The sequence below is a fragment of the Biomphalaria glabrata genome, chromosome 13 (assembly GCF_947242115.1).
Source record: "Biomphalaria glabrata chromosome 13, xgBioGlab47.1, whole genome shotgun sequence".
Classification (NCBI taxonomy): Eukaryota; Metazoa; Mollusca; class Gastropoda; family Planorbidae; genus Biomphalaria; species Biomphalaria glabrata.
Window position 1 is genome coordinate 517,229 of NC_074723.1, and position 19,248 is coordinate 536,476.

At 35.0% G+C, this 19,248-nt stretch overlaps 1 protein-coding gene across 1 annotated transcript; it reads left to right on the forward strand.

The window, feature by feature from the left end:
• Positions 1 to 18,119: 18,119 nt before the first annotated feature.
• On the forward strand, positions 18,120 to 18,998 carry LOC129922374 (uncharacterized). The gene has a single exon (XM_056008254.1). It carries the CDS (start codon positions 18,120 to 18,122, stop codon positions 18,996 to 18,998), a length of 879 nt encoding a protein of 292 aa, XP_055864229.1.
• Positions 18,999 to 19,248: the final 250 nt, after the last annotated feature.

The window sequence follows — 19,248 nt, forward strand, 5'->3', positions numbered from 1 at the left end:
GGGTGGACTCAGCAGGGGCGTCCTAGGAATCCACGTAGAATGCAATTTTTCTGTTCTCTAAATGATTTGTGTAGTTCTGGTCACACACATGATTATATTTCACACCTATCTCCCATTCAATTCATCATTTGAGAGTGAGTTTATGTGATTAAAGCAGAAGATATAAAGCAGTGGTTCCCAAACTTTTTTGTCTCGTAGACCCCTTGCCATTTTTTTCTGGTTTTCGGTAGATCCATTGCTTAACTTGCAAATTTTTTGCAAATTCATAAACATTTTTTAAAAATAATTTCTAAATGTTGTTAGTTGAAGAGTGAAAATTGTAAAACTACATATGAAGTCATATAGAACTATTGCTGGCTGCCTGGTCGTGCGGTTTGCGCGCTGGACTGTCGATCAAGATTTATCGATGGTCCAGGGTTCAAACCCTGCCCACTCCCATCCCTCGTCTTCCTGCGGTAGGTTTGGACTAGGAAGTAATTATCTTCAACTCTCAAGAAACATCCGAAACATATAAAACAAACATTTATATTGAAATTTAAACCAATTAAAATAACAATTTATATGTATTGCTGGAATCACTAAACACACTGGAAATGTGTTTTTTTTAAGGCTTATCCTCCGTTGCTATGAATATAATGTTTCATATAGGAATTGGTTGTTCTATGAAGTAGTCCTTCCAACATTAAATATTAATTAGTTAATTTTCTTGAAATATCATTGTAAAAGGTTTCGCAAAGAGCAGTTTCTTATGTATTTCTTGATTTTCACGTGTGGCACAAATATTGAATCTGCGGAACTGTTTTCATTAACCTTGGTTTGCTACCCACCTAGCAGACGGAAAACAGAACTCAAACCTTTGCTGCCTTGCACCTATACCCAAACGTGGGAAAGGTTTTGTGGGTCACCCTGTGGAAAAATAAGGAGACGGCGTAGGCGACCATTAGGCAGTTTGTAGCACACAGCGCTACACTATATCAAACCTCTTAATGTTGATCCCAAGCTGTATAGGCCTACCAGTGGTTTGGACTTCTATTGGTGTGAGGAAATATTTCAATCAGGTTTTTCGTAATAGTGGCTAGCCCTAATCACACTGCACACGTGCGTCGGTATGACTTCCCCCTCCCCTGCATTTTGATAAAATAATTGATGGTATTACCGCAATTGGGGGGAGGGGGGGGGGTTCTTGTAGTCTCCTTTGTTCAAATGTTCAGTGTGTTTACGTGTTATTAGTGTGTTGGCAATCTTCTGTTAGTTTTTTTTCTCTTCTTGTTCATGTTAATAAAATGGAATTGTATCTTAAACATTTTTGGTTGTAATGGGGTTGTTCCGAATCTCGATCTACTTTTCAAAAAGTCACGCTGTGGCGTGTTTACAGAGGCTAGGCCTTGTTATTTCCATTACTTTTCAACTGCTAATATCATAATATATAACATGCTAAAGTCAACTGAATAAATGTATGAATAGTTCAATTATTTTAAGCGTATTAAAGAAGGAACAACTGCTGCTACAATTAGTTTTTTTTTGTGTGGTATATCTCAATGTCACTTTACCATTGAGATGTAGGCAGTATAAGCCAACTAGCCTGTCAAAAGTACTGATGCAACAAACGATAGCATATTTGGTCTAAACCCAGTTAATCTATTTGAATGGAAGTTCTTTTTTTATTTTATTTTATTTATTTAAATTTTTTGTGAAATCTATATCCAATAAATCCAGAAATACGATGTTTACAAACGATCTTGCAAGATAAAAAAAAAAGGCTGGTTGTAAACTACACACACACACACAAAACACACACACACACATATATATATATATATATATATATATATATATATATATATATATATTCGCGCGTGTGTGTTAGAGATGGGAATCGAACCCAACTTTCAAAGTTCGGGTTCGGTTCGATTTAAGTTCGGGTTCGGTTCGATGACGAGTATAGTTCGGGTTCGGTTCGGTCCAAAGTTCGGGTTCGGCTCGGTTCGATGTTATGAAATTATGTAATAGCGAAATTAAGTTATTAGGCTTAATGAAATGTAGCCTATTAGATAAAACACTTTCATTTGAATTTTTCATAAAACAAATACTTTGCAACATATAATAGGCCCATGGGCAATACTCATTCCAAAATAATGTTGCTTACATAAATTTCAAGGGTTGTAAAAAATTTCTTAACGAGTCGTGTCTCACACCTATATATAGTAGGCCTATGGTCAGTTTTTTTTTTGAAACAGTGTTGCCTACATAAATTGTAAACGTTGTAAAAGTTTCTTCATGGAGATAGAATCGAAGATGCGGCAGGTTTTCGCTCAAGTCGGCAAGGGGTTTAATTCTCTTTCCTGTTCTGATTTTTCAATAGGAGTTCATCTCAGGGGTTTAATTCCGGGCGGGACGCGGCGCTAAGCGTATTCTAAACTTTATCTCCTAGTAAGAAGAGAGAATTTTTAAAAAGCTTATATTTATGTTTTCTTACAGAGCGCACTAGTCATTTTATTTTTAAAAAAGTCGAGGGCCATATTAAATCTAGTAATAAAGAAGCAGCCCTGGCCAATAGTATTATGCGAGGGACATTCTAGGTAGGCCTACATATTGCACACGTACTTCTGTAATAGGCGTGATCTTTTTCTTCGTGTTAAGACGTCTCTGTCGCGAACTTTTTTTTCCTACATAAGTCGTCATTATAATGAATAGCAATAAACGGAAGAAATTCGACTATTATGAGACAAAAAAATTCAGAAGAATCACACTAGCGGAGATGTTTAAAAATGTGTTCTTCAAAACGTTTTGACCCGTATTGTTGCATACGCGCCTCGCAAAAGCAGTCTACATTTAACAAGGTCTTATTAGAAGATATTCCTACTTAATATATTTTCATTTTTAAACATATAATTTTACTAATATTCAGATAAGTTACACTGAAAAGAAAACATTTATTTCGACGCCCCCTTTCCTTGTTAGTAGGTTTGTCGCTTACCAACAGCTAGTACAATTAAAGTTTATTGAGCCAATAAAGACGTTTTATATTTTTACTTAATAAACTTTAAAAGAAATTTCTTATGCGAGCAGCTCAATATAGCCTAACCGTTATTACAATATTCACATATTTAACTTTTGATAGAGATGTAATATTAATGAAATATAGGCCTACTGATATTTAAACGAAATCTATCTCACCACAAAACAACGTCTTTACATTTTCATTTCTCAAAATTGTCTGCCGTTTCACATTTTCATTACTCTAATTTCATCATCCTCATCATACATGCATACACCAATCAATCGCTTAACCTCATCTTACCGCCGCCAGGAAACACACACACACTCTATAACACAACTATTTGTCAGGAAGTTGCCTTCCCCCCTACCCCCCCCCCCCTTCCCATTCGAGGTACTCGCCATCCCCACACCGGTGCATTAAAAATACTGATGATCACTAATGCAAACCAGAATAATAGTAATAATATTCCTATACGGAATACTTCACAATTTTTAAACATACAACACTAAAAAGAAATGTTAATACCGTTATTTAGAAATTAAAGATTAAGTTTTTAAAGTAGTTCTAATATTAAATATTTATAAAAGAGATTCCGTTTTAAACTGATTTTACTATGAAAAGAAGATAATTAAATGCATTTTAAACTAGAATACATATGAACTTATTGTCGTCCAAAAATATTCTACTCTTAACTAACAGCCATTTCAATAAAAGTGACAATATTTTAAGATTGACTTTCTACTTACTAGATCTACTGAGAGGGCGGGCTAATCGGATCAAAAGAAATATTGCAAACAGCCCGCGAAAATTCAGGGGCAGGGAGAGTCAGCACGTATGGAAAAACCCATGGGAACACCTAGCGCGCGCTTTTATTTTTCTTTAGTTTTCAAAATACCCCCACCCCCTTTATCTGTCCCATGTTTGGATAATGGCATCATTAGAATTAAAATAAAATATTTAAGTATTTTATTATTATTATTATTAAACTAAAAAAAAAAGGATGTAGAAATTGCAAAATTAGTTAGGTTAAGATAAGGAGGGTTCGTTCGGTTCGGTTCGTACCGAGCAGTTTCAAAGTTCGGGTTCGGTTCGGTTCGGTCATAAGTCAGGTTCGAGTTCGGTGTGTTCGGTTCGGGTTCGGTTCGTTTCCCATCTCTAGTGTGTGTGTGTTTTTCCGGTCCTATCCCCCTTTTTTTTATAAACTTCAGCTATTAGTTCAACTTATGTATTTCATATATGAATACCGATAGTTCCTGATATATTATGCATATCAATGACATAATAAGAATTATTAAAATGTGTGTTGTATAGGCCTACATGTATTAGGCCCTATTATGTTCTTGAATTTTTAAGAAATTCAGTAAGTTACTTTATACGAAATGTTACAGCAAAGTTTAAAAAATGCGTAGACGAAATAGATCTCAAGACATTGTAGGCCTACTTGGCAAGTAACAATGAAAGGATGAAGTAAGACAAATTTGGCCTGTGTTATAGTCGATCTATAATTATCCTTGACCTTCAGATGTGCTATTTCTAGACAATCAACCCTATTATGCACAAGGAGACGGCAGTCTTTTCATCATTACAGCAACTAGTCGACATATCGAGACACCGACTACACGATAGACTAGGCCTATCTGACCAATCCAACACAAACTAATGGTCAACTCTCCACCGTTTAGTGATCTAGCCTGTTTATTTTAAGGCAGAAAGGGATGGGTGTGGATGAAAGTGTTACTGTTTTTTTTTTCTTGGTTTGATCACCTGAATGCTCTGAGCATATAACTTTAGTAATGTCAGTGTATGACCTATATGACCTATAGACCAACGCTTCCGAACCATCTGTCAATTGTTTAACTATCTTTTTAAGTGAAATTATAAAATGATGTATATCTTAGATTTTCCTATTATTAAAATATTAACAAATTATAGTTTGGCGCTAATTAATTAATTAAAAATTAAAACCACTAAATATTGTCATAAAACGCTTCAGATTCCCACTCTAAACAAACAACAACTAAGTACGGGGTGAGATGTAAACACAACCACGACGTGACTAGGAAGAAACACCCCATTAGATCATAAGTGATAATATGGTCTATCATCATTATCATCTTTCCTTTGCGTTCCTCATGGAACCTAGGGCCTCAGTAAAAGCACACCACATCCACGGTCTCTTGCTAGTTTTTGATTGGCTTCCCAGCTCTTCCCGGTCCTCTCGGCTTCATCTAGTACACTGCGTCGCCACGTCTTTTTTGGTCTCCCTCTACGTCTTATGCCTTGGGGGTTCCACTCTTAAAGCCTGTCTAGCTCTGTTGTTGGTATCTTTTGTAAGGGTGTGACCAATCCATCTCCACTTTATTTCTAAGATCTGCATATCTTAATTTCTCTGTCAACCAATCTCACACAGGTGTTTTTTTTAATTTTGTCGTACAGGTATATTTTTAAGATATTTCTCAGACATCTGTTGATGAAGATCTGTAATTTTTTTTTGTTGATGCTTCAGTTGTTCCCCAAACATGGTCTATAGACTATACTACTCTATACCATATATACGCATTTTGTGTTTTCCAAACACTGTCAAAGCCTGTTACCGTTTGTTCAGAAGAGTGGTCATTCCGACGTGACAACTAGCTATTGATCTGCACTGTCCACAGGTTGTGACGTTGCAGGTCAGTGTTGAGGCTTTTTATAACGAATGGCCTCGGTCATTCTCGAAGTTGAGAGAAGTAAAAAAGTATATAACAAGTTCTAGGACACAGAGCAGGTTGACTTCACTTGCTGTTCTATCCATGAGCGATGTTCTGTTGTCACAGATAAATAAATAAAATACTGTAGACATTAATTATAACAATAATACTAACAGAGACTTTGTGTTTATACAAGTAGACATAGAAGACTTTCCTTTTTTTTTTTATTTCGTAATATCCTTTCCAGTACTTTCTCACAAAAACATTCACAACAAACATTGACGTAATATAAACATATTAGCACAAGCGAAAAACAGCAAACGTTTAGAAATAGATTCACTGGTTTCGGAATTATTTCATTAGAAGACCAAAAGAAAAAAAAGTAAATAAATGTTAGATTGATCTAATATTAATTGATAGACATTAAAATAAACATCGCTAATTATCAATGTAAACTAGTTTTAATTAACTAGATTGGTTAGATTTATTATTACACACAAGATAGATGGCTGCTCGGTCATGTTCTATGCGCTCCACACTGTCGTCTAGACTAGCGGTTCTCAACCTTTTAAGCTCGGTGACCCCTTTTTACAATTCCTCACTTTGCCGCGACCCCTCCCCCCTTACACACACACAGCAATAGAAGAGTAGACAATAACAATCCATATTTTCGATGGTCTTAGGCGACCCCTGGCAAGTCGTCAATCGACCCCCAAAGGGGTCGCGATCCACAGGTTGAGAACCCCTGGTCTAGACGATCTTGGTCTCGAATCCTGAGACCACCAATCCCCCAGCCGTCACGCGTGAGACCATGACCTCCGTGACTCCATATCGAAGGTGCGGGGAGACAGAATTCCAGTAGTGAAGTTTCAACTTGATCAGAAAATAGGTGCTGGAGTAATAACGTGTTCAGATTTTTTTCCAGACGGACAGAGTCAATTTAAGTTTTGTAAAAAGCCTCTCCACTAGTACAGTATGTCAGGAGAGAGGGGTGTAAGATGTGAGACTGTGTGCAAGTTGTTTTTTATTGTGAGACATGAGAATTGTGTTGTTAACATTTTTTTTTTATTCAGGGGAGACTATGTGTGTTGAGCCAGAAGTTCGAGTGCTAAGCTGGTCTTTGTTAGGAGCGGGATTCTGTTTGTTTATAAAGAAGTGGTTCTCAAACTGGTTTTTTTTTTAGTTAGGAGCGGGATTCTGTTTGTTTATAAAGAAGTGGTTCTCAAACTGTGGTCCACATACGACCGTGGGGAGGTCCGAAAAAAAAAAAAAAGAAAATAGTTTACAATTAAAATAATTTCTTCGCTGATAGCCAGTTAATTCGATCGGATAATTCGAATAATAATCGACTCGCCCATCTCTATTGTTTATTGTCTTTTACGAACTATTTTATGACGACCTAGGCAACAGATTTGAAGACACTCTTCACCTGATATACCCTATTGGACTCTACTGAACTCTTTAGCGCGTAGACAAACTCTAGATCCCAATAACAGATTGTAGTGTAACTGAGTTGATTTTCTGCGTGCGTCCAGCGTGTCTGAAGGTCATGGCCATTGTGTATGTGTGTATAGACTGCATCAGTGGTATACTAGACGTGCTGGTGTCATGTTTACTGTAGTCTAATTTTGTCGAATAAAGCCATGTTATTGGTATTCTAGTCGTTATCATTTCATTACACAGATCAATCCATACTAATGCAGGAGCAGCTAATTGAGATATCAACACACACACACAATAAAAACACACACACAAAAAGAGGAACTTACAACCAATGTTTGAACAATGATATGAAAGATTCTGGTTTCAAAAATAATTCCAATTTTATACCCTGCATTATGGATCATTGTACAAAGTTGTTGGCTGATTTCCCGTCTTTTATTTGGATACATTGCCGCCAAGAATCTCATGACATTAAAAAAAAAAAGGACTTGAAATTTGCGGTTGCTATTTATAAAAACATTGACCCGGACACAAATACACTCCTAAAATCTCGTGACAGTTATCCAAGTCATTATTTTAAAACTTACTTTTAACAAAAGTTACAATTTCATAAATCAATCCTTCCCTATACTTTTGTTTCTACATTTTAAAAGTATCTACTATGTAGTTCTGTAGCTTTGTCACTTTGGGATTAGAGGGCAAATTTTGACTATTCAAAGGAGTCCCCGGATCAAAAAAGTTTGAGAACCTCTGTTATAGAGTATGAAGGGGATATTATTTTTTCTCTTTTATTTAGTTTGGTTCTTGTTACTGGTAATGATTAGGTCTGTTGACAAATTGTTATACTTTAAAATATAAAATATTATTACATAAATTGCAGTAATTAGCCTAGGCGCCCGAGTACTATATGTGTATGGGTGTATTTACTCTTTTGTTATAGGTTTTAATGAGATACTTGTATATGTAAATCGGCTGATCTGTAACTAAATCTAAGTGTGTACTCCATTGGGGAGTGTTGATATAGTCGTCGTTCACATTCAAGCAATCTAGAATGGTCAACCCATGTACCATCTCTTTCACATTTATATGTACTAACCGCTATCAGAATCCTACTCTTTATCCAGTGTGTTGTTTCATTCACCCACACAAAGCCATTTGTCTACACAATACACTCAGCCCATCCGCATCTTTACACACGCTTTAAGGACCAGCACCCGAATTGCTCTTTCTTTTTAAAAGATGAAACGAAGTTAAAATAAAAACATTTGTAATACATGAAATGTCATTTGGCTTGGTTAATAACAAAACATGGATTGATATACATGGCTCCTTCTGTCTCGTAAGACAATGGATGCGCCCAGATGAGTCACTGGCTTTGGTTACGTCTTGAGACGTGGCAGAATCTGGAGTGGCTGATCAAGCCAATTCTGGATCGGCAGAGTTTGCCACAGTTCGAGCATTTATATTCATCTGTCCTAGGGCTCACTGACAGGATATCTTTCTTTTTCTTTCTCTTGACCGATGCAGCTTCATTTCTTTTGCATTCAGCAAAGTTCATACCAGCACGTACACTCTGTCTCCATGCTGTCCGGTCTTGGGCTATCTCTTCCCACATACTTTGGTCGATGCCCGTGGCTCTCATGTCTCGCTTGCAGACATCTCTGTAAGTTAGTCTTGGGCGGCCATTGGGTCTGGCTCCCTCTGCTAGCTCAGCGTACAGGATGTTTTTAGGGATTTTTCCATCTGGCATGCGAGTGGATCTGGCATGGATTGATAACTATAACAAAAATATTACTTTTTTTTTTCTTCACTTGAAAAAGAAAATGACTTGCTCCACCTCCCCCATTTAGTCAAGAGCTCGCACCCCCTATCGCGAGCTCCGAATTTACGGCTGTGCTACACAAACTCACAAATATGTATATTTTTTTTTAAAACTAAAATTACACATTGAGTCACTATTTCTTCTGTAGAGGTCTAGTAGCAAGGTAATGTAGGTGTTATCCCCTGGAGTTACACATGAACAGGGCTAACGTAACACTAACGATTAACATGGCCAGGGGAAATGTCCCTTTAATGGGTGTGTGTGTGTGGACAATGAAAACTCTGGTTGGACCGTTATAATTTTTTAAAATATAATAATCTTACAATTAAACATTGCTTTTGAAGTTTTATTTTTAATACATGTTGTGGGAAATTACCGCAAGTATTCAAGAGTTGTATACATAAGAAACCATAAACATAATCTTTTGAGGAAATATAATTTACAGTGAAATCACAGATTTAATTACAAAATAATATTTGGACCGTTAAATTGAAGCATTTAACAAATAACCCTTATATTTTAATGTTTCCAGTGATATATAAATAAAATATAAATACAATTTTTAAGTAAATAATTTTATGTTAAGTCAAATTTTCGAGAAATTCTGGCTGTCATCCAATGGTCTGTAAAGAGAAAGTAGCAATGTTAAATTAGTCTAGTTCTTGAAATATTGATAGTAAAATTACGTTTATTTTATAGTTAAGTTGTTTTCAGTTCGTTTACATCGGTTATAAACTGAACAGCTTGCCAGTAGAGATCACAATAAAATAAGAAGACGTGTATTTCTATTGTAGACTGTGTGACTTAGAAGTAGTCATACAAACCGCTTAGTTAAGCAGCTAGAGGTCATTCTTAATATGCACCAGGAAATTGTTTTTTCGAAGGATTTAAAATTTGAGTCGAATAGAATGGACCTCATTTACCAATCGTAAACAAACAACATTTAGCCACGTGATAATATTGATAAAATATTGAAAAAAAAAACTGTCACGTGACAGCCTGTGTGTATTACGTAATTTGTATAGAAGAGATAGAGAATCACGTGGCTAAATATTGTTTGTTTACGATTGGCGAATAAGGTCCATTCCTTTAACTGAGCGCCATAAGTTAGTTTGGAAACATTCTTATACACATGTATTCCCTTTGCCCATTCCATTATTCTATAAATGAGATTGGACCCTAGTGCACTAAGCATGTTATAACATTAAAAACGCGCAATGCAAAATTTTTTGTGAAGGTCTTTATAGAATAGTAATAGACATACTAAACAGTAGTAAGGGACGAGTCGATTATTTTTGAAGTTATCCTATTGTATAAACTGGCTTTTAGAGAAGAATTTATTTTAATTGTATAGTTTTCATCTTTGTGTGGAACTTCCTTCGTCACGTGGAACCTTGAGATCCCGGGAATACAGTATGAAAAACACTGAGTTAAGTGCTATGTGAAATAACAATGCTTGGCTAGTCACCTTTTTTCAAGTTTAATGTACAGCAACACAGCTAGTTTCTAAAGGCTAGCCACGCGAGCGAAACTCGTGCACTAAAATCCTAGCCTATAGCACATAATAATAAAAACACGACCCAAAATACACGTGTCGACATGGCGATTTGAAACATTTGACCGTATAGGATCATCACACACATGCGCATAAACACAAATACACACACACACACAGATACGAACAAATGAAATTATTTCTTATGAACAAAATCATGTTTTGGTTCTATGATGAACTAAGAGAGGCAGAACAAAAATTGATAATTGAAATGACCAAGCAGTACACGTGCCCTCGACTGTTGGACCGCTGGGATACCACACATGATCTGTCGACCATCTTTCTCCATTCCTCTCTATCTTTTGCCTTGGCTAGAATCTCTTTCAATTACAGGCCCGTCCATTCATTTACGTTGTCTTCCCAGAGTCCCATCGCTTTCTCTATCTGCCTTTTTCTTTTTTTTCTGGTACTGTTTAATAAAGGAAGGTCTTTGCAAGAAATGGGACCTTGTGATATGGCCATAAAGTTTAGTTGGAGTTGTTTTTTTTTACAGTTGTAAGCAGGTTGTCTTGGGGTCCAATCGCCGTTGTGATCCTAATTCTTATCGGTTCTTTTGTGATGCTGTCTTTGTATGAGATGCCTAGGATCCTTGTATATTAAATATTTACCACCTCAATTTCAATTCTAGGATCTTCCTCTCTAGTTCCGCAGTCAGCGTCCAAGATTCACACACATAAGAATGTGGCAGTGACCAGGGAGCGTGTCGGTCTGATTTTTTTTTGTTGAGGGCTATGCCTTTGTCTTTTTAAGTTGTTTCGCGTTTTTCAGATGCAGCTGCCATTTTTCTCCACATTTCTTCACATTCCCATATTAACATTCTTATCTTCACAATTTCATTTCCACATTCTTATATTCACATTCTCATATTAACATTCTTATCTCCATTTTTTCATCTCTACATTCTTATCTTTGCTTTCTAGTCTTCACTCTACATTCGATGTTTTAGTTTTTAATACATGTAATAAAATGTGATTGAAAAGTTATTAGCTTTTAATTTAATGTATTAACTGAACAAAAAAAAAAAGTATTTTAAAACATCATTAATAATGCAATGCAACGGGCACTCTATTCAAACTCTTTCAGCATCCATTGGGATTCGCGTAGGCTACCACACTTTGGAAAAACTGTGTTAGAAGAGATAATTTGCTGGCCGAGTCTAGATGAAACATTGAGGAATGTGTATGACCATTTAAAAAGTGTAACAATTAAAAAGTTGTTTTTTTTTTTAGGGAGAAGTCGTTGACCTTAATACCCTGTAGACTAGACACGTTATTGTCACGTGATTTAACTTTTATTACACTGTGCTAAACGAGGGAAATAGGGAAGATGATGACATTGACCTAATTCGTTTTGGGGTGGGAAAGTATCACATAACAAGAAAAAAGAGAAAAAATCACTTTAAAAAAAAAATAAAGCTTATATTTAGAATAATTGTAACAATTGTTTTGTATTAGTCATGTAATCCAATTTGTAATAGATCTAGATTTTTCTAGACTAATAATAATAATAATTCTAAGCGATTAGAAATATATGTGAGAATTAACGTGTGCAGGCTTTTTACCAGGCAGACAGAGTGAGTTGATATAATCTTTAAAAAAAAAGAGTTGACCTTCCATCAATTAACAAAGACATCGAAGTGGCTATACATTTTTTTTCAAATAAATTTACTAATATCTGAATCTGCAAGGCAATAAAATATATGTTTGAGAAAATATCTATCAGCATTTAAGAAGGCCTTTTGTGTGTCTATGACATTCGACAAATATAATATAATAATACAATAGATCTATAATTTTCATTTGGGGAAAGTTCTATTTTTAGAGTTCGAACCAAGTTTCTTAAATTTTGTTAACAGAGTATGACGTAGATAAATCAAAAGAGACTCGATCGGATAGGGAATTATCTAATTGTGGACAAGAAAAGGCGCTAAAAATGGTATGTTAAATGAAAAGGCTTTTATTTGACTTATTGTTACAAAACTTTTTTGCTGTTGGTGTACTTGGTGATGGTCTTGGCTACCACACTGACAGCGTGCTTGGCCAACTCACCAGGAAGGAGGAGACGGGCCGCAGTCTGGATCTCAGAGATGTGATGGTGATGTGTTTGTTGTGGTGCGCCAAAGAGGTCATTGAGTTCATGAGGAGATATCATTTTTTATTGCTTCACTCTTACGGTGTCTGTTTAGCTTTGACACGGCCTAGTCCATAACTATATGACAGTCACTGGTACAGTTATATTTGTAAGGTGGTTCTTTCGAAGTAAGCCTATTTAAGAACGGAGGCCCCTTTGATTGAAGAACTATTCAAAATAGTGGTGACAACCACAGGTTGGTAGACGTCATTTATTTGTAGGCAGCATGAGTGAAAGAGGTACTTGCAAGACGATTATCAACTTCTTTAATGCATTGGTTAAGCAGTTACCTTCACATTTGTATTTAGCTTATTTATGGGCGACATGTAGCTTCTTTAATGCTAAAAAGGAATACAAGACCTAGCTACCCCACCTAAATGTCTTTGAATTACTTCCTAAAACATGGGGTCTATTTTATTTTTAGAATGCACATTTCTTAAATGAAACGAAAAAAAGACATCACAACTAAATTCAATCATTTCTAGTTTATTAGCTTACAGGCCTATTAGTTTATAACAAGTCAAGTTCAATGCCTAGAAACCCATTATTTGTTAATGGGAAGCATTATTCAGATTGTCTTTAGAATAATCATAAAAGATTTTAAAACCATATACACGCAATACATAATAACTATTTGCAGCACTAATTGACAACAATAACAACTGAATCATAGTCCTACAAATAACAAGAAATAAAATGGCTGCCAATAGAATGATTGTAGGAATCAGGAGAACACAAAAGAGTTCTACTGTCAATGTACAAGTGTTTGAATGTAAAACAAAAATGGATAAGTAACAATTATGAATAATAATGTAATATAATATCATATACAAAACTGTTTGTTTTTTTTGTACTAATCACACAGCAACTTTAAAACTTAGTCAACAAGAAAGGCTTTAGCAAAAAAAAACAAAAAAAGCCAAAGAGTGCTACCAAATATAATTTGTAAAAAATAAGTATTAAGCAGATGTTTACTCAGCTTGTTTGGTTTCTTCTGACTTATAAAATGAGAAGCAAGACAAACTAAATGTAAATAAAACAAACCAAAAAGCAAACATAAAAAAAAAAATAATTTGAGGTCCACAGAGGACATTTTTGTCCCCCCCCCCCTTTTCCCCTAAAATTTTAACAACAGTAGTAGACATGGCAAAAAAAAAAACAATTGTGTCATGATTTTCCTATGATTAATGTTTTGTATATTTGAGAGTGCAAAAGTCAAACAAAAGCATAAACTAAGATGAACTCTTTTCAATAAGAGGTAGAATCAAGGTGATAGTCCAGCCAGCGAAACCAATGTTTTGATGAAGCAAATTTTATCCAGCAAAACTTGAGTTTGTCTAATGAATGGAATAGTGACAAAACTATGTGGCCAAATTAAACAATTATAATCTGGACATGTAATACAAATGTCACTGGTATGCCTTAAGACCAGTTCCAGACAAACGAGGCAATGTGTGTGTTAAAATAAATAAAAGGATCTATACAAAGAAATAAACACTTACAAATGTATGAAAGAAGAGTAATAAGACACAGAAAAACTGACATAAAAAATTCATTAGTAAAAATCAATAAGATATTGTAATATACAATATTTAACTTTTTTTTTTCAGGTTATGTAGTAATAAATGTTTCTATGACAAAATTTTTTTTTTCAGATTGAGAATAATTCAATTTAGAGATGATGACAATGAAAATTGATCTATTAAAAATAACAAAACAAATTTCTCAACAAAAAAATTTTTTTTTTTTGTAGGACCGAATGCTGTATTTCTAATAACTAGAGCCCCCCCCCCCCCCCCTGAAAAGAAAACTTGAATCTATTTTTTTCTTTCTGTTCTATCAACATTTTAAAAAGCCTACAAGTTTTTTTTTTTGACCTATGAAAAGTTGGACAGGAAATAAAATCATGCATTGCTTACGAAAAATGTGGACAAAACTCTCAACGAATGATTTAGATCAGCGCTGCCCAACCTTTTCCAGCCTGAAGGCTGAATTTCTAATACAGGTCATGGGCCACATTTAAAAACAAAATGAAATTTGCCTTTGCAGTTTGATTATGCAATATGAGCAGAAGCTTCAAAAGCCAAACAGCACTGCACCATGGGCCAGATATGGCCTGCAGGCCCTATGCTGGGTATCACTATTTTGGATTTTGGATGCATACATGCTTTTAGGAATGCAAAAATAGACTTGAAAAAATGTGCATCTATTTTTATTCTTATCTCGGAATGACAATAGTGGTTACCATGTTATAAAATACATAAAAAAAACAACTTTTAAAAAAATGTGATATGTTAATTTTAAATTATTTTTGAAATTTTAAAGATTTGATAAAATATTGTCATTAAATAAATAAACTTGAGCTAAAAAAATAAATGTAACATTAGCAAAGATGAAAATGAGGAGAAAAGAAGCAAAGAAAACTGCCAATGAAATCATTGTTTGTAGTTATTTAAGAGGATTTTTCCCCTCTTGAAAACATGCACTGGCTGAAAATCCTTTTCATATTGGCTGTTAGCAATAGTCATCAATAAATACTATTTTCCTGTGCTTTAGCTTATTACCAATATGCAATAGTTCCTTGTACATTGGCTAAGCCAATATAGCTACACTAAGTGCAGCAATCGGCCACGCAAACCTTGAATGCAATCAGGTTTTGAAAATGAGTCATCTTAAAGTTCAAAGGAAATTAAAGGAAATGCTCATTTTTTTTTAAAGAGACAAAAGTTCCTAGTGGCTGGCTAATCAAACAGAGTTCCCAATAAGCAAACAACGCCCAAGTTGACTTATTAGATATTTGAAATACAAACTACTGCACCTGGTTAAAATTCATACTGATGAATTCACTCAGTTTAATTTTTATTGTGGGTTTTGAGATCAAACACACACACACATAAAAAGTTGACTATTTTCAATAAAAAGAAAACAACCATAAAAAAACAAAAAAAACAAAAACAAGCAGCTCTATAATCACAATTGAAACTTGTAACCAACTTTTTTGGTAGACATTTATGTTTTTCAAATACAATAATAACAAACTGTCTATTTGTTATGTCAGCATTGAAATAAAGGTTTGGCACCACTGAACTCTCTCAAGTCTAATCAATAAAGGTTAGGCTTCAGTGATACTTTGTTGACACTCTTTCAAGTCCAATGGCTACTTGATATCTGAAGGGACATAGCAGCTAGAAGCAGAAACTTTTGAATTCACTTAAGAACCTTAAGCTACAACAAATGGCTTTTATTTCTCCAAGGAAAATTTGATGCAAATTTTTGAACTAAGTTTAATACTGATAGATAAAAATATGTATTGTCTTTTTATTTATAATAGAAGAGGGAAAAAAAATCAAGATTTTACTAACATCCTACAAGATTGGCTAACATCTCATTCTACCAAGAAGCAATTATTTCATACAATTTGACTATTAGTTTTTGATAATCTTCTTAGCATTTCATACTGTGGTCAGGCCTAGATGTACATGTGGATGGTAACTTCTTCGCTGTGTCTTGAGTATTCTAACAACTAATTTCAACTAACCAAATGAACTCAGAGGCAATGCCAACAATATAATGAGACAATCAAGTGTGTTGGCGGTTCAAACATTTAATCTAATAATGAAGGGAATCTGTCTGTCATCGCTGTCACTAACCAAATAATTAAGTCCAAAACTTCTTGATAAACAAAACTTGACTGACTCCAAAGACACTAGCATTATGAACTGTTTTCATTTCATATCAAACTCTTTTGTTTTTACTATGACATTATTGTCATTATATAAAACTTACTCAAAATACACAAAACAAAAAAAAAACTTAACTTTTATCTGCCTAATTTGATATTGTAAACAAGTGAAGCCTAACAAATTCCTTTGACTATCACTATAGAAGTAGTGAATTCAGCACTAAATGTTAAGACACAACAAAGAGCTCAGCAATAAAATACTCATAAGGGGAGAATGTCCTAAAATTTGTGCTGATGTCAGAAATAGATGATTCTAAATCAAATGTAAACAAGAAAAGGAAGATAATCCAAAAGTAAAGAAAGAGAAAAAAAAGTGAACAAAGAGAGAAAATAAATATCTTTGTTTAGAAGTATCAGTTAATGCCGTTAGACAATAGAAGGAAGTTAGTGTATAAAAAAAAGTTGGTCTCATTGGAGAGTCTGGTACAAAAACTTTTAAAACAAAGTGCAATGAGAGACAAAAACACTCATGCAATTTCAGACAGCCAGGCACACCACTGTTGAATGTATAATTTGTGACATCTTGCCAATGTTGTAAAACTTGATACAACTAACAATTTGTGTTATTTTAAAACAAAATGACTAGTATTAAAATGTTGTTTATGGTATAATCTATTTCTGCTGTTGGAGCTGATCTCTGAAGATTTGGCATTAATAATTACCAGACATATCAAGAAATTATTTCAGAAGGTGAAGCCATTTAATAAATGACATATTGAATAGGATTCCCTAAGATGAAAGAAGTAATAAAACTAATAAAATAAAAATAAAATGGATGGCTGCCTGGTCGTGCGGTTTGCGTGCTGGACTGTCGTTCGGATTTATCGACGGTCGAGGGTTCAAACCCTGCCCGCTCCCATCCCCCGTCGTCCTGCGGGAGGTTTGGACTAGGAAGTAAACTATCTTCAACTCTGAAGGAACATCCGAAACATGTAAAACATTTTACAACATTTTAAAACTACATAGTGGGGAAAGTGACTACAGAGATGGCCTACTTATAGATAGCTCAATCACAATGAATTGAAGCTAGACTGGGTTTGGCATAAGGAAATAAATCATTAGTGCAAAAGTTAGTTCACTTTAAAAATAAATTAAAATATATAGCAAGCATCATACTCATAGATGCCTGTAATAGACAACACGAGCTTCAATAAACACAATGATTTTATTCGTCCTTATTTATGCTCTTTACTCCAGCCACTTGTTCTCTATACTCTGGCTTCCTTTTACACACTGTCCCTGACACACTGCTGTTCACTCAAGCATGTACACTCAAGGTCCATTGGTCATTTCATACACAGGCACACACACTGCACTACCAGCCACGCAAAACACATCCACTTACTATCACATCTCCCTCCTTAAAAGCTTTGAGATATCAATTGACTATACAAATGATTTCTGTCTCACTTTTAACAGTACATTTAATGTGTGCTTTGCCAACAACCTTCAATCTTTCTCCACTGTAAGTAGTAAGTTTGGATGTTGATTTGAGAAGTTTCTTTCTTTTTAATTGCTTGAAGATTCTGTATGGGAGAATATTGACTTGTGCTCCAGTATCCAACCTGAATGTGCCATCATGTTGTTTTAGTCTATTACATGGTGTCAGATGGACCGACTCCACCCGCCACAACTAAATGGCAACGTAGCAGAAAATTGGAAAAGGTTCAAACAATCCTTTCAGATATATTCGATAGCAAGTGGACTGGATACAAAAAAGCAGAGAAGTACAGTCTATGACATTACTGCATGTGATCGGTCAAGAAGCAGTGCAAGTCTATAACACTTTCCAATGGACCGACAATGAATGTAATGAATGTGAGATTAGCAAGTCCTTCCATACACTTCACTGCATTCTTAATAAGTTCGAGAAGTACTGTCTACCAAGAAAAAATGTTACCATTGAAAGACATGTTTTTTTCCAGTGTTCTCAACATGAAGGAGAGTCATTTGACAACTTTGTCACTGACATCAAACTCAAGGCAAAGACATGTGAGTTTGATTTGCTTAAAGATTCCCTAATAAAGGATAGGATAGTTGGTGGCATAAGGAATGAGAACACCCGAGCAAGACTTTTGAGAGAACCAGATCTAGACCTTAACAAGGCAGAAAATATATGTCGGGCAGCTGAGGCAACTGAATGGCAGCTTAAGCTCATGAATGAAGAAAGTGGGGTACAAGTTGTGAATTCAGCTACCAATAGCTTTAAAAGAACAAAAGGAAATGTGAGTTGTAGCTATTGTGGCAAGGAACACAGACCACGTCAGTGCCCAGCTTATGGGGAAACCTGTCACAAATGTCATAAAAAAGGTCATTTTTCGTCAGTGTGCAGATCAAAGCCTGTAAGTATAGTGAAGTCAGAAGGTCGAGATGACTCCGTTGAGGAAACATTTTTCATCGGCAGTATTGGCTCCCATAGTCTAAGCAACGAATGGAACTCACTCATTACTGTTGAAAACAAACAAAACACATACACTTACTATCACTATTACTTCTTCACAGGCCCACTTAGTTTTATTTCCAAATGTTCCCACAAACATCTGATGATTCTATCATTGGCTCTATCCCCATATGAAGTGCCACCATTCAAAATGATCATATCCCCACAGATGTAGTGGATCCAGTACTAATTATAAAACTGATCTACAATGATTTTGGTAACTCATTGAAGTTTAAATATTATTGACTCCCCTGATAAAACTAAAAAAGGGAGGGGTTGAGGGGGATTTTGGAAGGTAAATTTCATATGCACAAGATTCACATAGACTTGTTCAAATTGATTATTTATACTAGAAACAAAAAAAATAGGTCTATGTCATAAGTGTACATTATCTAAGAAGCAAAAATCAGAGAAATGGAAAAATG

What these genes read in the sequence shown, in the direction of transcription:
- LOC129922374 (XM_056008254.1), top strand. Translation starts at nt 18,120, where the DNA reads ATGACATTACTGCATGTGATCGGTCAAGAAGCAGTGCAAGTCTATAAC.